This window comes from Oryx dammah, unplaced genomic scaffold (assembly GCF_014754425.2).
Source record: "Oryx dammah isolate SB20612 unplaced genomic scaffold, SCBI_Odam_1.1 HiC_scaffold_28, whole genome shotgun sequence".
Taxonomy (NCBI): domain Eukaryota; kingdom Metazoa; phylum Chordata; class Mammalia; order Artiodactyla; family Bovidae; genus Oryx; species Oryx dammah.
The window spans coordinates 29,418,791-29,440,177 of record NW_024070212.1 but is presented as its reverse complement, the minus strand read 5'-3'; the positions used below and the strand labels follow the sequence as shown (position 1 = coordinate 29,440,177).

Sequence of the window (21,387 nt, the reverse complement as noted above, 5' to 3'; positions counted from 1 at the left end):
ATGGCCCCAGAAAGGGACTTTGTCTACCCTGATGTTCAAGAGGGTGAAGAAGTGAGGGATCCTCCTCTGGGGGCCTGCTGGCTGACAGGATCTGAAGAGGCTGAAGTCCTAACTTCAGGGCAACGTTTTCATAGCAGAGAACCAGAACCCTCAGAAGACAGGATGGGCTGTGCTGCAAGAAACCAGAGATAAAGGCAGAAAGATAAAGACTGACAGAGGGGAGCTAGATATCTACCGTACGTGTTTCACCAGTGAGGAAACTGAGGCCAGGAGTGGCAAAGTGCCTTACAGAGTCATGCATATTGTTGAGCTGGGGGCGGGGGGACTGATTTCTTTTAGTGCTATTGGTACTTACTGTGTTGGAGGGACTGCAGAAGAAGGTGTGAAGCAGAGGGCAGGAGAGAGACAGACACAAAGAGAAATAAAGATACACACCAAGAAAAGTAGGAACACAGACACAGAGCGAGAGAGAGAGTTAGAAAAGACACAGAAAGAGGGATGAGGCAAGTGAACAAAGCTTCAGAAGGAGACAGTTATACAGATTCTTAGAGAGAAAGATGGAGAGACAGAGATGGGTAGGGAGACAGCTTCCGACAGAAGAGGGAAGACTGCTAATATAGACACACGGACAAATGAAGACAAAGACAAACACCAAGAGGAACAGACACAGAAGGACAGAAATATGAGCCAGAGAGAGACAGACCCAGAGAGATGGAGACTCGGAAGAGAGACTGGGAAACAGAGGCAGAGTGAACCAAGGAAAGCAGAGTGGGAGGGAGGCAGAGAGCAGGCTCTGCAAATTGTTCTACTGGAAGCAAACCTCACTTCCAGATTGTTTTGGGGCCCAGAACAGGTGGTGGGGAGAGAGAGCGAGCTCAGCGTAGCCTATCTGATACAGGGAGATGGGGGCGGGTGGCGCTGGGGGCAATGTGGGACCACCCTCCCTTGGGGTTAGGCTGGTCAGTGACCACCCAGGATCCCAGCAGCACACCCAGTGGCCTCACACAGAACCTGGGCCACCCGCCCAGGATGGCTGTCAGCCCGCCCACCGCCTGGCTCCAGTCTGATTACAGCCAAAGTGCTAAAAGGCTCCAGCCAACTCCCCCCCCATGCCCCGCCCCATGGCTCCGCCTCCCCAGGCCTCCTCTTCCCCCTTCTCCCTTGGCTCTCTTTTCCTTTCTCCAGGCCCCCTAGGGGAGCTGTCTACTCCCCTATTTGATCACTGGCTGGGAAGAAGAGGGTCTCAAGCCCTGCCCCACCAAGCCCCCTTCCCTGGTTTGGGGCTGGATGCTCCTTCCTCCAAAGCCCTCTTGGCCTGGCCTCTTTGAGACATGTTCCATGCCTCGCCTGGGAGCTCATAAATACCAAGGAGAGGCCGGGTCAGGCTGTGTACAAAGCATAGATCCTCACCCCACACCCCTTAATAGCCCCTGGGTTCTTCTCAAGCTCCCCTCTCTTCCCCAGACACCTGCCTGGGGTGGCTGGAGAGGAAGAAATGGGTGGGGGGGGCGGTTGGCACTAGGGGCCTGGGTGAACCTGGCCCCATTTCAAATGAGATTTGCCTAGGTTTGCAAAGAAATCTCAGGAAAGGCGTCTCAGGGCCCCTTGTGCAAGCAGCAGGCTCAGGAATTCCTTGACTCCTATCCAAACCTCCCCCCAGCCCCTTCTCGGCCTTTCTCTCTGCTCGTTACCATCCACACCACCTCCCACCCACGGGGAAAGAGAGAAGGTCATCACCAAAGGGGCCCAGGGAAGGGGGGCCTTTAAGGGGGGCAGGCCTGGGTGGAGAAAGAGCTGTTTACTCACACCCTAGCTCCCCTTAGCTCATCTCCTCTCCCATCCAAGGGCCAGTCAAAATTTAAAATCATTCAGCCACACACAGCTGAGAATCGAGTGGCTACTCACAGTTCTTAGTGGCCCCCTGGGGGAAGTGGAGCAGGGGGTAGGGTACAGGGGAGAGGGAGACCCTTTTCTACCGGGCACCCACTTTAGAGAGGGCAGGAGGCTCTGGTGCATCTTGAGGGAGGAGGAAAGTTTGGCTTTGCCAGCCTGGTGGAAGCAGTCCTGTTGGAGGCCCCAGGGAATCTAGAGGCCTGGGGCAAGGGGAGGTCAGCAGTGAAAGCCCAGCATCCGAGGCCTCAGATGACTTTATTGTATTTGCGTGAAGATACTCTGGGGGTAAGACCCTTTCACTCCTTCGGTGTCAAAGACCCTTTCACTCCTTCAGTGTCATTTAGGAGGCCCTGACCAGGCTGGGCACACAGCACAGCAGGACCTCAGTGAGTGACCTGACTCCAGGCAGGACCCTGCAGAGCAGAACTTGACTCCCAAGTCGGTGACTCCTCCCCTGGTTCCCATTGTGGTGGAGTAGGGGTGGCGGTGGGAGGGAGGAGCAGGTCAGGCGCTAGCCTAAGCCTCTGGCCTTGACCCTCTGCCTGGAAGCCCCACAGCAGGCCCTTGCGTGAGGAGCTGAGCTCTCCAGTAGAGTCTAGGACCTTGAGACTGGAAGTTTATTTTGAGATTTGAACTCCAAAGTGGCAGATCCCAGAAAACCTCTTCTCTGACTCCGTATTTGTTCTCTAGTTAAGTGGCTGAGTGCAGCTCTTGCAGTCAGCTGGCTCCTGCAGGCTGGGGTTCCTCCTGGGGAACTAGGGGCTCAGAGGTGAGGGGGGAGAAGGAGAGAAGCCCCATCCTGGTTGTCCACTCTAGGGCAGAGGTAGCCTGTAAGCACTGGGGGAAAGTCTTGTCCCCTCACCCACTTCCCTCCCTCTTGGAGCTGCTGCTGTTTCTGGGGCCCCCCTCCGTTCAGCAATATGCTTTAATGGTTGAGCATCTATGTTGTGCCAAGACACGGTCCCACTTGACTATGAGGACAGCTGAAGCCAAAGAAGGGGCCTCGTAAGTGAGTTTGGGGCCCATGTGGGCGAGTCCACCCAAGGTTAGGGTTGATGTGGTCATCTCCAGTTCCCCGCCCCACAACCTCAGGCCCATATGTAGAAATAAACACAGGGCCAGAGTCACACCCAGGCCTCCGCACACAGGGGAGTCTAGGAGAGGCTGCCAGAGCTTGCAGAGCTTGCAGACTGCTGCCCAGCATCAGGGTGGGGCTGGGCTGGGAGGAGGTGAAAGAAGGGTGGAAGGAAAGGGGTCTCGACAGGAAAGAGCCTAGGCCTACTCCTCTGTCACCTGCCCCTCTCAGGGAAGCTCAGGATAGAGTTGGCTCCTTTTCGGGGAAACAGAAGGATGGACTGGAGCTTCCCAGACTGACAGAGAGAAGAGAGGGGATGGGTCGGTTGGCAGGGAAGAATGTGGCTAGCATGCGGACCCTGCCTGGTCTCTGTATTCACCGGTCGCTCACTCCCATCCAATTCCTGTCCAGCCCCCAATTCCTACCTTCCCCTAGGGGTGGGCACCTTCTCTGTTGCATGAGGCTTTGAATGTCCCCTTAATGGGGCCTACCCTGAACAACTCTTGTTTCCCCCTCTACTTACCACTTTCTGACATGCTATATGTTTTACTTATGATGTTGACTGCTTATTGTCGATCTTCTTCCAATATAAGTGAAACTCCATACAGGCTGAGATTGTTCGTTTTGCTTTGTTTCACTGATGTGCCTAGCACAGTCTGGCACATGGTAGGGAATAAATATTTGTTGACTTAATGAACTCACTCCGCCCCCTGCCGCAGAAAGTGAGGTGAAGGGGTGAGAGATGGCCAGAGGGGATAAAGGTCTCCCTGAGCCCTTCTCCCTCATGTCTGCCTCTGGGATGTCTGCAGCCTCTCTGCAGCCAGCTGCGCCCTGTCCGCTCACACTCCGGAGTCTCTTAACACCGACCCCCCTTCCCCCCCAGCCAAGAACTGACAATGAGTTTGGGGTTGAAGGGGCTGGGCAGTTTCCAGCGCGTTGTTTACACCAGGGCTTTATAGTTTAGATAAATCACGGGGAGAGGCATGAAAGACACCTGGGAATGAGGGGCTAGGCAGGAGAAACTGAGGCTGGAGAAGCGGTTGGGGCCAGATCCCAGGTGTACTCTGGAAGTCGGAAGATCCAGGGTTTTTCAAAAAGAATTTTTAGGTCTCAGTAAGGGCACCCTGTCTCCAGAAGCTCTACCTGCCAACCTAAGAAGTGTGGAGGGAAGGAGGGGGTCCGTTTCTACAGCTGCCAGCCCCCCAAGCCCTTCACAATTTACCACGCCTCCAGGCTGCTGGGGGGCTGGCGGGGGGCGGAGGGGGGAGGAAGGAAGGGAGCAGTGGGGAGGAGGAAGGGTGGAAAGGCGAAGGAGAGAAATGGCTCCGGGGCTCCCACTCTCTCAGCAGGACCCCCACCCTGGCCTCTGGTTCGGGAAAGCCGCCCAGCTGTTTCTGATTCTCTCGTACTCGCAGCCCCGCCCGAAGGGGTGGGGGACCGAAGCTTCGGGAGAGCTGGGAGCAACTGAGCTGTGCTGAACCCGGGCAGCAAAGGGCTGGGAGTTCGCGTCCGGCCCGCAGGTGTGCTTCTCGGCTTTGGTCATCGCCGGCCGGCAGGCGGGACCTGTGCCTAAACGGGGTGTGGGTGTGTGTGTGTGTTGGGGGGGGGGGGAACCTATGTCTAAACGCTGTGTGTGTGTGTGTGTATACCAGGGGCAGCGGGTCGTCGACGAGAGAAGCCCCTACCTGAAGTCGGCTGTGTGTGTGTGTGTGTGTGTGTGTGTGTGTGTGTGTGTGTGTGTGAGAGAGAGAGAGAAAACCAGGGGCAGCGGGTGGTCGATGAGAGAAGCCCTACCTGAGGTCGCAGCCGGTGGCGCCCGCGTTGGCGGCGTTGGCAAGGGAATCAAGATGCTCCCGCAACTCCCCGCGGCAGAGCTTCTACCCATTTCACAGAAGCGCAAGAACCGAGGGAGAGAGAACCCGAGGAAATGACCAAGTCCTCTGTGGCTCACTCCAGTGTCACTGTAGGTTAGATGACTGTAGGGGAAAGTGTCTGCAGCTCCCCTCACCCGGGCCCCCTGGCCATCACCCACGGAGGCTGGCCTCGCCGAATGCAGGGCGCTAGGACCCGGTGGCGCGGCGTGGGCAGGGACTGGGTGCTCCGGGCGCAGAAGGGCGCCACTGCGCCCCGTCAGTCCCGGGCAGGTGGGGGCGCGGCGCGGTGCTAGGGGCGCCGAGGGGCGGAGGCGGCCGCCACACCTAGGGCGCCGCGGAGCGCCGGGAGCTGGCGCGGGCGGAGCCGCCCTGAGGGCCGCGCGTGTCCGGGGCTTCGGCCCCGCCCCGCGCCGTCCAATGAGAGCCCGCGGCCGGAGGGGCTGTCCGCACACTCTGTCCGCAGCCCCACTCCGCGCCGCCGACCCCTGACACCGCATCCCTGCCTGGGCAGCTCGCCCCCGATCCCGAGCTCGGCGCGGTGTCGTCGGCTTCCAGACACGGCTCCCTGCGCCCCTCTCCGGGACCTGGCGCCCCGGCTCCTGGACTCTAGGTGCCCTTGGGTCCCCGGCCGGCGGCGAGCCTTATGGCCCCCCAGGGGGGTGAAGTAGGAGCAGCCTGAGTACCCTCAGCCGGTGCCCCGTCCACGCCCCTCCGGGCCGCGTGGCGGGAGTCTTCGGGGAGCTATGCTGAGGCCGGGTGGTGCGGAGGAATCCGCGCAGCTACCCCCTCGACGCGTTCGCGCCCCTGTCCGCGAGTCCGCTCCCAGACCCACGGCCCTCGACGGCTCTCGGGCTTCGGCCCGCCTAAGTCTTGCCTGCCTTCTGTTGCTGCTACTGCTGCTGACGCTGCCGGCCCGCGTAGACACGTCCTGGTGGTGAGTGTGGCTCTCGGGGTTGGGAGGGTGAGGTACTGGGTTAAAGAGGCCAGACGCGCGCAAAGGGAATATACAGCTCCCGGCCCCCGCTGCTCAGGAGACCAGGTTGTCGCTGTAACGGGAATTAGAGACGATCCGGACTCAACTATCACTGAAGTCGCCAAGGGGCGCAGGGGCATGGGGAGTGGGTAAGGTGGCGCCGCGCCTTCCCCGTCTGGTGATGAGGGCACTAGGTATTCGGAGCAGGGACGCGGGGTAATCGAGGCTTCTCAGACCTCCTCTATTTCAGCTCAGTTCTCGTAGGGCAAAAAGCTACGTTACGAGTTTCTCTTAGGATGGATTCAAGGAACCAGTTGTCCATCTGGGGCCGCGGTGGCCGTCCAAGAGAACTCTCTGATCCCCTGAGGTTGTCCCCGCCTGCCCTCGGGAGGTGGAGAAAGAGGCAGCTGGCAAGCTTGGACGAGCCTCTCGTTGGTCGACCCTCACCACGCAGTAAGGCGCGGGTGAGGCAGCGGTACCTAGCGCAAGGTTTAGAAATGGAATTAAGGCAAAAACTACCCCATTAACTCCCACAACTAAAACAGATTACTTGGGTTTGCATACTTTAGACATTTTGTCTTCAGCCTCTGTTTTGAGGATCTCACTTCGAACCTTTATCTCCTTCTCTGCTTCCTTTTTCTTCCCTAGATGGGCCCATCTCCCATCTTTTCCCCTCTAAGAACTAGAGGCTTCTAGTCTCAAAGCATTAAGAGATCCTCTCCTCAGATTTCTTGCAGGCCTTAGACACCAGGCATTTCACATGAGGGCAAATGAGGCAGAAGGAATTACGAATCCACTGGATATCTGTTCTTCTCTCCCCCCCCCCCCCCAGTCTAGATGGCACCCATCTTTTTCTCCCAGAACTGAGCTGCCCGCTCTCCTCCCCCACCTCCTAGGGGCTGAGCAGGGGGAGAGTGGGACTGAGAAATGACTCAGTAGTCTTGTCTTTCCTCTTCACCCCCCAATTAAACTGGCCTCTTTGACTGGGCTGTTACCCCTCTCTACCCATGCAGTGCCTGCCTTCCTCTCCTTCCTCTGCCCCTCCCCCCAGACCTCCCCCCACCCCAGTGTGGTCTCTTCCCCCCTTGCACCCTGTGGCTTCTCTCTGGATGTGGCATCTTGGCTGAAGAAGGGTGAGGGGTAGCTGGCTGAAGGGCCAGGGAGCTTGGGCCGCAGATTCCTATCATTTCAAGATTCGTCTTTCTCCATCCCCATCTTCCCCCCCCCCCCCCCCCCCCCCGTTTTCCTGTTTCAGAAAAATCTCTCCTTGGGATCTTTTTTATCTCTGCAGTGTTGGGGAAGGCAAGGAGGGGGGTTCTGGATGGGGGAGCAGGGAGGCCCATATCTTACATCTGGCTTGAAACATTCTTTTAGAAAAGGAAAAAGAAGAAGGGGATGAGGAGAAAAGCCCTTCAAAGTTCTGTGTGAGATCAAAGCCACCCTTTACTTTCATGGGCTCGGTTTTGGCTGGAGACTTGTGCCTTCAGTGGCCTTGTAGACGGAGAATGAAGTGATCACTGTGCATCTTTATCCATTCCGGATAACAGTTTGCTTTTAGGGACTCTTGATTGCTTCTTACCAATTTGGCCACTTGCTGTTTAGGTGAGGAAGTGTCACTCTGGTAATTTTAGCATCCTGGTTAAGCAGTTCCTAAAGACCTAACTGGGGCTCTTCCGAGCCCCCATTTTGTCCCCTTGGCTACCCTCTCTTTTCCTTTCTCCATTACTCTCCCCCCATGTGGTTCATATTAAAGATTTTGGAAAAACTCCTGGGTGAAAGAGCTAGCTAGGGAGGGAGGGAAGCAGATGAGTGGGTGATACGGAGGGATTCAGCAGTCCCTGTGAACTGGAGGAAGGCAGCAACAGGGCCAGGATGGGCAGTGAGTGCGAGGCCATTTCAGTCTGCTTGCCTCATAGGGGTCATAGCTGCAGGCCCCAGATGCCTGCCTCAGTAGTCATCACTTCTGGGATAAAGTAGAAAGCTGCTTTCCAAAGGCAGGTCTGGCCCCCAAGGTGATTCTCTCTTTCCCTTAGGAAACAAAAAAATCAGCTAGATTGATATTCTGTACAACCCTCTGAAGAGATAGATGCCTGTTGACTCTGTGTATCCATGATCCACTCAGGAGCAGAATGTCATCACTATCACTAGTTAACAATCTGATCTTCCTCACACCCTTCCCCTTACTCTCCAACCACTCCCTTCCTCTTCTAATCTTTAAGTGGAGGAGGAAACGGATGGTCTCTTCTAACCAAGAAAAATAGAAGAAATGGGGGTCTCCTGGCATGTGCCTCCCTGTACTAGTCTGTATTCTGCAGGGGCTTGGATGTCGGGAATTACAAGAGCAGGACTGTATTCAGGACTGTGGTTCACAGAAAGAGGAACAAAGCGGTTTCGTGACATTAATATTATTGGGTGTGTTTTTGGGGGCCTTGCCACCAGGCTTCTGGGATCTCAGTTCCCCAACCTGCACGCTCCCCACCCCTGGGGAATTCCCCAATATTAACATTAGTTATCAACAACTGCTATTTAATGAGCCCTTCCTAAGTTCCTGATACTATGGCCAAACGCATATAAGCACAATCTTCTTCAATTCCTAAAATAATACAGCAAGACAGATAATATTATCCCCATTTCACACACGAAGAAACTGAAGGATAGGAGGGGCATAAGAAATTCAAGTTCACACCAATTTTGGAGCCTGATTGGTCTACGCCTGGTTAAGCATTGTGTGCTTCTCATGTGCTTGGAATTGAAAAGAAGCTTGGACTTTGGAGTCCGATGTCCTTGGTTCACCCCAGTTCTCCTTTGACTAGCCCTGATGGACAGGGCTGAGTATTGTTAATCTCCCAGACCTGTTTCTTCATCTGTAAAATGGAGCTCTCTCTCACAGGATTTTTGTGTAGAAAAATGTTCTGTGAACTGTCACGTATCATATAAATGATACTGTCTTAAGATATTCAGGGAGGATAATAGTTTTATCCTTGTGTTCAACGTCCAATATGGGCTGGGCTAAACCATGTACATACACTAAGGACTGTAAAAGAAAGGAAGTGAACAAAAAGATCCCTGGCCTCATTCAAAAGATACAAACTTAAAACACCTGCAGTGTCAACAAGGAGTAAAGCTGTAGTTGAAATGATGCTTATGGCTAGCTAGGAGGAGTATGGAGTTGGGGAATAAATCAGAGCAGTCAGGTTTTGTTTTATTCAACAAATAGTTATTGAGTATCTGTTTTGTGCCAGACATGGTTCAAGGTACTGGAGATCCTGAACAAAACAAGTACAAATCCCTGCCTTCAAAGAGCAGCATGTCCTAATCACCTGGGGATGTTGGTAAAATGTCAGTTCAGTAGGCCTGGAATGGGGCCTGAGGCACTGCATTTCTAACAGGTTCCCAGGAGACGCTGCTGCTGCTGTTCTGGGGAGCACACTTTGAGTAGCAAGGAGCTAGAGTAGGGTATGAGTCACTTTGTCAGAGGAAGGAATAGGAACTGGTCAAAGGCAGGCAAAGAGAGCATTCTGGAGCAGGAAGCTGAGAAGAAAGTAAAAACTTCTGGAAGGGGAACAGAACTAGAGTCAGGGGCATTTCTACTGGCCCATCAGCTGGGAGATGCCTTAAATATCTTTGTGCCCCTAACAGCTGAATTCAGTGCTTGGCACATGGTTGGCATCTTGTAGGCACATGCTGAATTTAGAGGAACATAGGGGTGGGTGGACCTCAAGCTGCTTTATTGGAGGCCCCCACACTGACTACAAGGTGTTGACCGTTGGAAGTCCTGGTCTGCATATTCTCGAAGCAGCTACTTGGTGGGTTAAGAGTGGTAGTAGAGGAAATTATCTTCCCATAGGAGATACTGAGCAGATATTCCCACGCTCAGCGAGGATGTAACGAGGAAGAACTGATGTGGGCTGCAGCAGAATGGAGTTAAGTTAGACCACAGGAAGGACTTTTTACCAGAGTTTGGCCTGCCCTACTCCAGACTGTCTCATGAGGGCTGGATTACTGGTCTCCCATTCCCGTCCAACCCCCCTCTTCCCAAGCCCCAGTTAAAAAAACAAACACCCATTGCCTAGAGCAGTACTCAGGGCTGAACTGGGAAAGCAGAATGGTGGTGAGACAGGGACAGGCTCCAACTCCAACGGTCCTGATTCTCCAAACAAAGCACCGCGGCAGTGGGTGTAACTCCCGGCTGTGCGTCAGGCAGCCCTTTCCGGCCTGGCCCAGACCAGGGTGTTTATTTTGTTTGTTCCTGGAAGCTGTTGCCCTGATGGACAGTGCTGGGGACGCTGATTCCATGGGATTTGCTAGTGGTGGACCAGCCCTCTCACCCCTCCCCGGGACAGATGGGCCCCATCAGCCCTGCTGAGTTCCAGAAGAGGCAAGCATCAGCCCTCCTTGTGTTTGTTTGAGTTGGTGTCACCAGTGGTGATCCAGTCTGTGGGTGAGGGCTGGGTTTGCGAGTGCAGGGGGAGGGGGGAGTGTTGCAGAGGACACAGAGCCCAGGGCAGTGCAGCTTTTCCCTCTCCCCTCTGGCTGCCCTCCCTTCTCCTCACCCACTTCTAGGCCCATTCTGGGGCCTTTCCCAAACCACAGGCTCATTCACAGCTCAAATCAAATCTTTTCTGTCTGTAGCAGCAACAACCCTCCAGGGCCCCCACCTGTGCAGAAAAGGGGCATGAAGGCATCCCTTGATGTGTTAGGACAGGACAATAAAGAATTCCCAGCAAATCAAGGGTGGTGCTGGAAACAGAGAAGGGGGGTGGGGAATGAGTGTTTGGGTCAGATCTCATTTGATGGCCTTGTGGGGAGAAAAGGTGATGATGAACTCCTGCCTTCTCTCTGAAATGTTCTTCCTGGGCTTGTGGTGGAGTCCAGAGCTAACTGTGTTTGAATGAAGAAAAAACACTTTCTAAGAAAATTAATAATGACTGTAGCAACCCACATATCTTTTAGTAGCTTTCCTAATCTAATTGATCTTCTTATAATTGTTCACCTAGGCGGACTGGGGACTGGAATGTGGGGAGTGTCACTCTGTTGCTTAATCTTGGCCTTCGGTTTCCCACTGCAAACAGCCCTCTGCCCATGCAGATTCATCCAGGACATTATGCCCTATAAATTGGGAAGGATGATTTTGAAAGACTCATTAGTTAAGAAAGGTCATGGGACATAGAAGTAAAGGGTATGGGGAAGAGAGTGGCATGGGGGTCTTCCTTCCCACATCTCACCATTGGGAATGAGGACTTTTAGCTATATGGGTCTGACTGGAGCTGTAAACATCACTCAGAACTGCCCACTTATTTTTTCTTCCCACTGACCTCTCCCTACCTCCATCCTTCTTCCCCCAAACCATGCTATATGAACCAGTTATGTAGGACATGCCTCTGACATGTGGGTGTAACAATGCTGTCTCAGACACTAATTCTGCTATTTTTCCATGAGGCTCTTAACATTGATCAGATAAACAGGCAATGGCGTTTGTGTGACATGCCCATAGCTTTTGTGTACGTGACACGTGCCTGGCCTGTGTTTTGGGAGTGTGTGTCCCTTTGGTTTTTGGCTGGGGAACTGGTGATGGTGGGAGACCACTGAATTACTCTCTCTGAAACAGAATGTTTCTTAAAGGCTTGTGGGGATTGGTTCTTCCCTGAGGCCTTGGGGAATATGGGTTGGAGGAGAGGGAAGGAACCTCTAAAGGTCTGAGTGCCAAGCCTTTCCCCTCGTTACTCCCCCCCACCCCCGTCCCCCGTCCCCGGACTGCAGAATAAAGCCAGATGCTCTGACAGGGCCCTCTCCACCTTGCAGGTACATTGGGGCACTAGGGGCCCGTGTGATCTGTGACAATATCCCGGGGCTGGTGAGCCGGCAGCGGCAGCTGTGCCAGCGTTACCCAGACATCATGCGCTCCGTGGGCGAGGGTGCCCGAGAGTGGATCCGAGAGTGTCAGCACCAGTTCCGCCACCATCGCTGGAACTGCACCACCCTGGACCGGGACCACACCGTCTTTGGCCGTGTCATGCTCAGAAGTAGGGGCTTCTTCCAGTTCCTTCTCTTTCTGTGCTTGGTTGGGGTGGTGAGTGGGTAGTGGGTGGAGTGCCTCTTTCCTACATTCTGCCTCATAATTAAGAGTAAAAACTGTGGGCAGAGCCCAGGATACAGTTGGAAACAGACCCTCAGTACCTTTGATATGTAGTCAGTGGCCCTTCTAAATCCCAGGGTTCCAGGATGACGGGTCAGAGCAACAGCATTCCCTGGTACCTCCATCCTTCATCCTCCCTTTTCCTTCCCTCCCCAACCCCCCAGCCTTCAGACTTCCATCCATGAACTGTAAGACTGAGGACTGGAAATGGCTGCTCTGTTCTTACCAACACCATCACTGCCCTCAGCCCAACACTCCCAACATTATAGTAATGGGAGGAAGAGATAAACAGAAAGGTGATATGTAAATATTTGGGAAGTCAGCGGCTTGGATTTGGCTCAGCAGAAGAGCTAAGCAGAGCTAAACAGTAAACTAGGAGAAAGGGAATGAGATGAGATTCTGGAGGTGTCAGAGGGACAAGAGTGATGATTCATCAATCCCCAAGAGGAGGAAAGGAAGAAAGCTGGCTGGAGAAAGTAGCCTGTCTCTTCAAATAGGATGACCCCTGGGCTGGGGGCTCCACTGTAGGGGAACTGTCCAGCAGAGTGGGCCTGAAAAGGCCTGGAATGTGGACTGAGGCTGACTTGGCTAAGCAGGGGTTGGCACTCAGTGGGAGGGAAAGATTCACTGTGAAAGTTTTCAATGGCTGGACCCAGGGAGTTTGGAAGGAAGCAGGAGTACAGGTCAGCCCAAGAGGTCAGATGTACAAAGAAGTAGATAGAGAGTTGTGAGGGCTGAGGGGAAGCGAGTAGACACTCTGGGGAACGTTCTCGGAAGGGAAGGGTACTCTGAATAAAGGAAGCATAGGGGTTTCCCTGGGAAAGAAAAGGAAAAGAGGTTTTAGAGTTGGAGGTTGTGTGGGCTGAAGAAGGAGACAGACTTGGGGCTCTTTCCTGAAACATGCTTCTCCTTTTCTCTCTCTAGGTAGCCGGGAGGCAGCATTTGTATATGCCATCTCATCAGCAGGGGTGGTCCATGCTATAACTCGTGCCTGTAGCCAGGGTGAACTGAGTGTGTGCAGCTGTGACCCCTATACCCGTGGCCGACACCATGACCAACGTGGGGACTTTGACTGGGGTGGCTGCAGTGACAACATTCACTATGGTGTTCGCTTTGCCAAAGCCTTTGTGGATGCCAAGGAGAAGAGGCTTAAGGATGCCCGGGCTCTCATGAACTTACATAACAATCGCTGTGGTCGCACGGTCAGTACTCACGTCTGTGCATGTACATTCATATTTGCTGGGGATGGCCAGTACCTATGATCATGGAGTGAATGTGAAGGTAGAAGGGCTGAAGGCTTCTGGATTACTTCCAAAAGCCCCAACCCTTGGAAGAGGAGCAGTAAATGCAAGGGACCTTTGGGAATGCCAAGGTTCAACCTGGAGCATAAAGAGTCTTCACATAGGTGGGAATTAAGGAAAGGTGGAGAAAAGAAGGGAAATAACTTTTAAAGAAAGAAAAGAATCACCTCCTAAAGTCTGAGGAGGATTAGAGCTTATTCCAGTCAGTGCACTGGCCTTTGAACACCACCTGTATGCCTAGCGCTGTGCTGGAAAATGACATGCCACAAAAGCAGAAGGCATGGTACCTTGAACTCTGAGACATAAGAAAAACAGAGGATGTGCCATAGCTATGAACAGAATCCTGGGGCTTGAAAGTTCAAATGGGCTTTCATGAAAATAAAAGCACTGTTGGTCTAGGAAGGTTTCCTGGAAGAACCTGGTCAGGAAGAATGGGTGCAATCTGACTGGGGAGAGAACAGAAGAACCAATGGCTCCACCAGCTGACCAGGGCCAGCAGACCTCAGGGCACTCACACGCTTAGTCCTAGGGATGACCACAAAGCATCCTGACTGCTTCTCCCCTCGCTGCGTCCCCCTCTCCAGGCTGTGCGGCGGTTTCTGAAGCTGGAGTGTAAGTGCCATGGCGTGAGTGGCTCCTGTACTCTGCGCACCTGCTGGCGCGCACTCTCAGATTTCCGCCGCACAGGTGATTACCTGCGGCGGCGCTATGATGGGGCTGTGCAAGTAACAGCCACCCAGGATGGCGCAAACTTCACGGCAGCTCGCCAAGGCTATCGCCGTGCTACCCGGACTGACCTGGTCTACTTTGACAACTCCCCAGACTACTGTGTCTTGGACAAGGCTGCAGGTGAGTAAGGAAAGCAGGTAGGGACATGGAGCCCCGGGTCTTAGTGCAGGCACCTCTAGTTAATCGTGGTCCATTCAGCATCAGGAGTTAGGGATGGAAGTTGGAGGAGTCAGTCCAGATGTGAGAATAATCTTGTAATAAGATTATTGATTTATGCCTCAGTCTGCCAGGCCCAAAGCTGCCTAGAGAGGAGAGGAGAGGTCTCCCTGAGACCTGAGGTCATCTAGCACTCCTTTACATTCCCAGCATCTGGGATACAGTAGTTACTGCTTGGTGAATGTTCGAATGATTCACTCATTTCAGTACCAAGCTAATGTATGGGCTATGCAGAGGCTTAAGATGCAGACCGAGTTTTGGCTCTTTACAATCTAGCTAAATAAATGAGAGATAACAAGCAGATAATGCAACTGTAAAAGACAGCAAAAAAAGTTTATTTGAAAATGTCGCATTTAAGTTGTTTCTTGAAGTGTGGAGATTATCTGGATAGCTAGAGAGGACAATAGGCAGATATTCTCTACACATGAGTAGAATGGTAGGTAGAAAAGCACATGGTCTGTTCCACAAGCAGAATGCAGGTTAACCTGACTGAGTAAGGTTTGGGGTAGGGGAGATGAAAGGTAGAAAGATAGGTGGGAAATAGACCATGAGTAACCCTGAGAGAGCTTATCCAATGTGCTGCCACTGAAAATTCTAAAATGGAATTGGGGAAGCAAGGAGAGAGGAGATCCCTAGCAGTGGCTGACCATCAGCAGAAAGCAGCAAATCATTTTTGAACCTGTTCCATGTATTGTGGAATTCTTGGGAATGCTGGAAGGTGATGTAGTATTCCCCTAGAAAAGTGGAAGTCACCATCATGGCTTGTATTTCAGCTTCAGATGGGTTAAACTAAATACAGCCTGCAGTGGAAAACTGCTCTTCCCCTGGTTATTCTTACAGCTCTCAGGCTCATCTCTGCAGTATCAGCAGTCAGGACTTCAGTAAGCGGAAGCCAAAACCTTAGCTGTCTTCCACACTATTTGTTTTCACCTATCACTGTCATTCCCAGACAGGCAATTGGCTAGGAGCAAAACTGGGCACAGAAACAGGGTGGAGCTCTACCCAAGTCACAGAGAAAAGTAGCCTGTGTACTTTGAAGGGTGCTAGAGGCTTCCCTGTTGACTCAGACTGTAAAGAATCTGCCTGCAATATAGGAAACCCAGGTTTGATCCCTGGGTTAGGAACATCTACTGGAGAAGGGAGTGGCTATCCACTCCAGTATTCTTGCCTAGAGAATCCCTTGGACAGAGGAGCCTGGCAGGCTATAGTCCATGGGGTTGCAAAGCATCAGAAATGACTTGAGTGACTAACACCTTCACTTGCAGGAGAAAAAAGATTGAGGAAGCACTTCTGATTCTCCTAGTGATTTCCTGTCAGTTCAGTTCAGTTCAGTTACTCAGTCGTGTCTAACTCTGTGACCTCATGGACTACAGCATGCCAGGCTTCCTTGTCCATCACCAACTCCTGGAGCTTGCTCAAACTCATGTCCATTGAGTTGGTGATGCCATCCAACCATCTTATACTCTGTCGTCCTCTTCTCCTCCTGCCTTCAGTCTTTCCCAGCATCAGGGTCTTTTCCAAGGAGTCAGTTCTTCGCATCAGGTGGCCAAAGTATTGGAGTTTCAGCTTCAACATCAGTCCTTCCAGTGAATATTCAGGACTGATCTCCTTTAGAACTGACTGGTTGGATCTCCTTGCAGGCCAAGGGACTCTCAAGAGTCTTCTTCACCACCACAGTTGAAAAGCACCAATTCTTTGGCGCTCAGCTTTCTTTATAGTCCAACTCTCACATCCACACATGACCGCTGAAAAACCACAGCCTTGACTGCTGCTGCTGCCAAGTCGCTTCGGTCGTGTCCGACTCTGTGCGGCCCCATAGACGGCAGCCCACCAGGCTCCGCCGTCCCTGGGATTCTCCAGGCAAGAACACTGGAGTGGGCTGCCATTTCCTTCTCCAATGCGTGAAAGTGAAAAGGGAAAGTGAAGTTGCTCAGTCGTGTCAGACTCTTAGCGACCCAGTGGACTGCAGCCCACCAGGCTCCTCTGTCCATGAGATTTTCCAGGCAAGAGTATTGGGGTGGGGTGCCATTGTCTTCTCCAATAGCCTTGACTAGACAGACCTTTTTTGGCAAAGTAATGTCTCTGCCTTTTAATACAATGTCTAGGTTGGTCATAGCTTTTCTTCAAAGGAGTAAGTCTTTTAATTTCATGGCTGCAGTCACCATCTGCAGTGATTTTGGAGTCCCCCAAAATAAAGTCTGTCACTGTTTCCATTGTTTCTCCATCTATTTGCCGTGAAGTGATGGGACCATATGCCATGACCTTAGTCTTTTTAAAGTTGAGTTTTAAGCCAACTTTTTCACTCTCCTCTTTCAAGTTCATCAAGAGGCTCTTTAGTTCTTCTTCGCTTTCTGCCATAAGGGTGGAGTCATCTGTCATGATTTCCTATCACCGTTTGTTTTCTTCCCATGTGCCATAATTAGAGAGTTACTCTATAAATGCCTAGAAATAGTTATACATCACCCAGGTGTAAACCTATGCTATCATCCTAAAATGCACCTTTGGAGAAGGATCTTTGGAGTCAGGAGGGAAGGTGACTCATATGTATGTGGGGTGTTCTCAGAGGCATAAAATTAGATCTCATAAAACCAGAGTGGGGCCTGGAATTTAAAGGGTACAAGTCATCCCAGAAGGGAGTATGGATCCAGGATTTCCCTCTAAAGCAGTACAGTCCTATCAAACTTTCTGTGATGATAGAAATACTCGACATCTGTGCTCTTCAATACAGTAGCCATTTAGTTATGTGTGATTACTGAGCACGTGAAATATAGCTAGTGTGACTGAGGAACTAAATATTAAAATTTATGTGCTTTTAATTGTGGTTTAGTCACTATGTTGTGTCCCAACTCTGTGTGACCCCATGAACTTAGACCGCCAGGCTCCTCTGTCCATGGAATTTTCCAGATAAGAATACTGGAGTGGATTGCCGTTTCCTTCTTCAGGGCACCTTCTTGACCCAGGGATCGAACCCGGGTCTCCTGAACTGCAGGCAGATTCTTTACTGACTGAGTCAGCAGGGAAGCCCTAAGTTTTTTTTTGTTTTGTTTTGTTTTTTGTAGCTCCATGAGTTTTTTTTTTTAATCTTAATTGGAAGCTAATTACTTTACAATATTGTGGTGGTTTTTGCCATACATTGACATGAACTAGCCAAGAGTGTACATGTGTTCCCCATCCTGACCCTCTCTCCCAGCTCCCTCCCCATCCCATCCCTCAGGGTCATCCCAGTGCACCAGCTGTGAGCACTCTGTCTCATACATCGAACTTGGACTGGCAATCTATTTCACATATGATAATATACATGTTTCAATGCTATTCCCTCAAATCATCCCACCCTTGCCTTCTCCCACAGAGTCCAAAAGGCTGTTCTATACATCTGTGTCTCTTTCGCTGTCTCACATATAGGGTCATTATTACCATCTTTCTAAATTCCAAATATATGTGTTCTTCTTCCTGGCCTACTTCACTCTGTATAATAGGCTCCAATTTCATCCACCTCATTAGAACCAAATCAAATGCATTCTTTTTAATGGCTGGGTAATATTCCATTGTGTACATGTACCACAGCTTTCTTATCCATTCATCTGCAGATGGACATCTAGGTTGGGGAAGCCCTAATTTTAATTAACTTAAATCTAAATGATCACAGTTGGCTAATGGCTACTACATAGGCCAGCTCAGCTCCAGAGTATTGAAGAGGCTTCTGGTGTACAAGAAAGTTAGGACCTAACTCCTGGAGTTAGGTGAAAAACATATAAAGTAGATCTAGTCACGCCACACTCTAGAGCAGTGGTCCCTAATGTTTTGGTTTGTATACTCGTAGGTTAAAAAGAATTTGAGCATGTACATCCAATACATGTATATTTACTTATGAATTATGTCTATGTTTCACTGTACTAACATGTACATCATAAAACATACAAAGCAGATATTTTAAATTGATGAGATTAAAAAATATAGAAGTACTAGTATTTTCTATCCATATTTAGTGGCATGTGGAGACTACTAATAGAAACCAGTTAAGTTATTATACCCTTTTTGAACCCCCAGGCTAGTCACTTTCCCATCTCCAGGAAAGGGCTAAAGTAGGTATTCTCTAGGATCCATCCTATCCAAAATTCTAGGATTTTGTGATCTGTTGGCAGGATCTCTTTGGCAAAAATCAGTCAGAATGAGGTTGTGAGCATTCTCTGGAAGGGGAGTAACACCATCCATACCCTTCAAGAGTTCCTACCATAAGGGGTAAAGCAAGGGATATTCTTTAGGAATTCCTTAGGGAGAAGCCTCCTGCCAGAAATGCTTATCAGTTTGTCCCCTCAGATGATTAGATATTCTTGGGCTTCCCTTATGGCTCAGCTGGTAAAGAATCTGCCTGCAATGCAGGAGACCTGGGTTTGATCCCTGTGTTGGGAAGATCCCCTGGAGAGGGGAAAGGCTACCCACTCCAGTGTTCTGGCCTGGAGAATTCCATGGACTATACAGTCCATGGGGTCACAAAGAGTTGGACACAACTGAGAAACTTTTACACACACACTTCATCTACTGAGTTAGGTGCTATTAACTAACTTGCTAGACCTCATAGCTAAGAAGTGTAGAATTGGGTTTTAATCCTAGATAATTTGACATTGGGCCTATGCTTTTAATTTTACTTTCTCATATAGTACAACTTAATGAAATATAAACTAAGTTGTAGCAAGACTTCTTAGAAAAGATTAAATTATTGGCTAAGTTTTTTATTTTAACTTTTTATTATATAAAATTTTACACATCAAGTAGAGGACCTTCACCCAGCTTTAAGTTATGACATTTTCAGGCTAAGTTTTGAAGGGAACATGGAGATATGTATTGGTAGGGAGTGCACTGCAGGAAAAGTCAGTGGTCTTTGGGGAGCCTTGATGGTGGGAGGAAATAGGCCTGGTGCAGAGGGCAATGAGATGGTCATTTTGGCTAGTGGGTATATTTTCAGGAAATGAGATTCTTTATGGTTTCCTCATGAGGATGTGGGTAAGGGAACCCAGAGCAGCTGAAATAAGAGGTAACTTGGTTCTCACTCTCTCTTCCCCAACCCAGGTTCCCTAGGCACTGCAGGCCGAGTCTGTAGCAAGACATCTAAAGGGACAGACGGTTGTGAAATCATGTGCTGTGGCCGAGGGTATGACACAACTCGAGTTACCCGTGTCACCCAGTGTGAGTGCAAATTCCACTGGTGCTGTGCTGTGCGGTGCAAGGAGTGCAGAAACACTGTGGACGTCCATACTTGCAAGGCCCCCAAGAAGGCAGAGTGGCTGGATCAGACCTGAACATAAAAATACCTCACTCATCCCTCCACTTCAAACCTCCTGATTCAAAAGCACAAGATCTTTGCATGCACACCTTCCTCCACTCTCAACCCTGGGCTGCAACAGCCTCTATTTAAGGACTTGGAGAACACTCCAGAGGGACCCTGGTGTCCTAGCTGGTTCCTTAGCCCTGGGAAGGAGTTGACAGGGGATGTATTATAAAAAAAAAACAAAAAAAAAAACCGAGCAGCTCCCTGACTCCCCACTCTGTGGAGGCTAGAAGGGAGAGTGGAAGAGGAAGGAGTCTTCAGAGCGATATGAGTTGCACTAAAGCACATGGTCAAGGCTCATTCTTCCCTTCCCTTGCATTGGCTTCCTGATACTTCTTGTGTGTGCAAGAGAAAGGGTACCTGGAGAGAACTTCTTTTCCTACCTGGCCGAGGGTAGATGACAGAGATGAAACCACGTATCTTTTCCCTGGGTCAGTGTGAGCTAACTGCCTGGTACCCCAAGAGAAATTCTGCAACATTCTTTCATTATCAAGAGCCTGGGATTGCTAGATATGAGTTAGCATAGTGGACAAGGTTCCATTTTCATGCTCATATGTTTGTAAACTGCTGTGTTTTGTAGGAGAAAAAAAATTATACAACTATACAAACATACATTCTCTTCCAATCTTTCCTTTTTAACCTGTATCAGCCAGCACTGCCTCTTTTGCTCCCTTGCTGCCTGTATAAACTGAATGGCATGCAGTGTCAGCCTAACAGATCATTAGAACACCCTAGAACGCTCCTAAGAAAGAGTAATTTGGTTACTCTTGGGATTTGTACTTTTTAAAAACTTTCCATGCATTATTCTGGTGGTCATCCAGGTTTCAGTTCAGTTCAGTCGCTCAGTCGTGTCCGACTCTATGCAACCCCATGAATCGCAGCACGCCAGGCCTCCGTGTCTATCACCAACTCCCGGAGTTCACTCAGACTCGCGTCCATCGATGCCATCCAGCCATCTCATCCTCTGTCGTCCCCTTCTTCTCCTGCCCCCAATCCCTCCCAGCATCAAAGTCTTTTCCAATGAGTCAACTTTTCGCATTTGGGAAACATTAAATAAAAGATAACGTGACTTATCGAGGGTGGGAGAGGGTAACAAGACTGATCTCCAGGGCCACATGAGGCATCAGTGTCAACTAGGCAGGTAAAGATCTCTGGCTTTAGCAATTTTTAGGAGAAGATCCTAGCCTTTGAAGCTGGGAGCAGAAACCAGTGGTTACAGAGGGAAGGAGAGCTGGGGTTTGGGGCCAAACAGCTTAGAAAGCAGCCTTTCCTCATTTATTCAACAAATCTTTATTTAGTGACTCTCCAAGTCTTGGTGATTATTATCCTTCAATCCACATTTGGCCTAAATAGCACAGTTCCTTCTAAGCTACTACCCACTGCCTAACTAAGCTTGCAGTAGTGGCATCTCCAGAGATAGCAGGCTTAGTAAGCCAGAGGAGGGTAGGACACAGAGTCCCCAAAATCACGATATCATATTTTTATGTGACTTGGACAGTGGTTGTCTCTTGCCTGTTGATATTTTAAGGGAGCATAGTGGTGTAGAAATTTGCATTTATGATATACCTAGGCTAAAATCTCAGCTGTACCAGTTATGATATTTTGAGCAAGATTCCCAAATTCTCTGAGCCTCTATCTTCTCATCTCTAAAATGAGAGTGTAAACTTATCTCAGATATTGAGTTTTAATTCTGCCCCCAAATCCAGCTAATAGATCCTCTTACCAAAGCCCCTAACTGGTCTAGCCCATCCTGACTTCTCAGAATCTTCAGTTCAGTACTGTAAGGTATTGACAGCAGGCTGCAGATTAAGGAGACTACACAGGGAATTCGGAATGCAGCACACACACACCCCTTTCCCTAATT

The 21,387-nt window shown here is 50.5% G+C and overlaps 1 protein-coding gene and 1 long non-coding RNA gene across 2 annotated transcripts in view; one reads left to right on the top strand and one right to left on the bottom strand.

Moving 5' to 3' along the window:
* Positions 1-5,023, bottom strand: part of LOC120856082 — a 42,613-nt gene extending 37,590 nt beyond the window's left edge. Inside the window, exon 1 of the long non-coding RNA XR_005719384.1 lies at positions 4,763-5,023. This is a non-coding gene — a long non-coding RNA (uncharacterized LOC120856082). The remainder of the gene's footprint in view (positions 1-4,762) is intronic.
* A 281-nt stretch (positions 5,024-5,304) lies between these two features.
* On the top strand, positions 5,305-20,288 carry WNT2B (Wnt family member 2B). Its single transcript, XM_040231045.1, has 5 exons — positions 5,305-5,776; positions 11,618-11,838; positions 12,876-13,153; positions 13,837-14,101; positions 19,265-20,288. The coding sequence occupies exons 1-5, from the start codon at positions 5,586-5,588 to the stop codon at positions 19,492-19,494; spliced, it is 1,185 nt and encodes a 394-aa protein (XP_040086979.1). The 5' UTR covers positions 5,305-5,585; the 3' UTR covers positions 19,495-20,288.
* The last annotated feature ends 1,099 nt before the right edge of the window (positions 20,289-21,387 follow it).

Excerpts from the sequence above, each read along its gene's own strand:
- WNT2B (XM_040231045.1), top strand. The coding sequence starts at position 5,586 with ATGCTGAGGCCGGGTGGTGCGGAGGAATCCGCGCAGCTACCCCCTCGA. Across the intron at positions 5,777-11,617 it reads CGCGTAGACACGTCCTGGTG|GTACATTGGGGCACTAGGGG; the intron begins GTGAGTGTGGCT and ends TCCACCTTGCAG. Across the intron at positions 13,154-13,836 it reads ACAATCGCTGTGGTCGCACG|GCTGTGCGGCGGTTTCTGAA; the intron begins GTCAGTACTCAC and ends CCCCCTCTCCAG.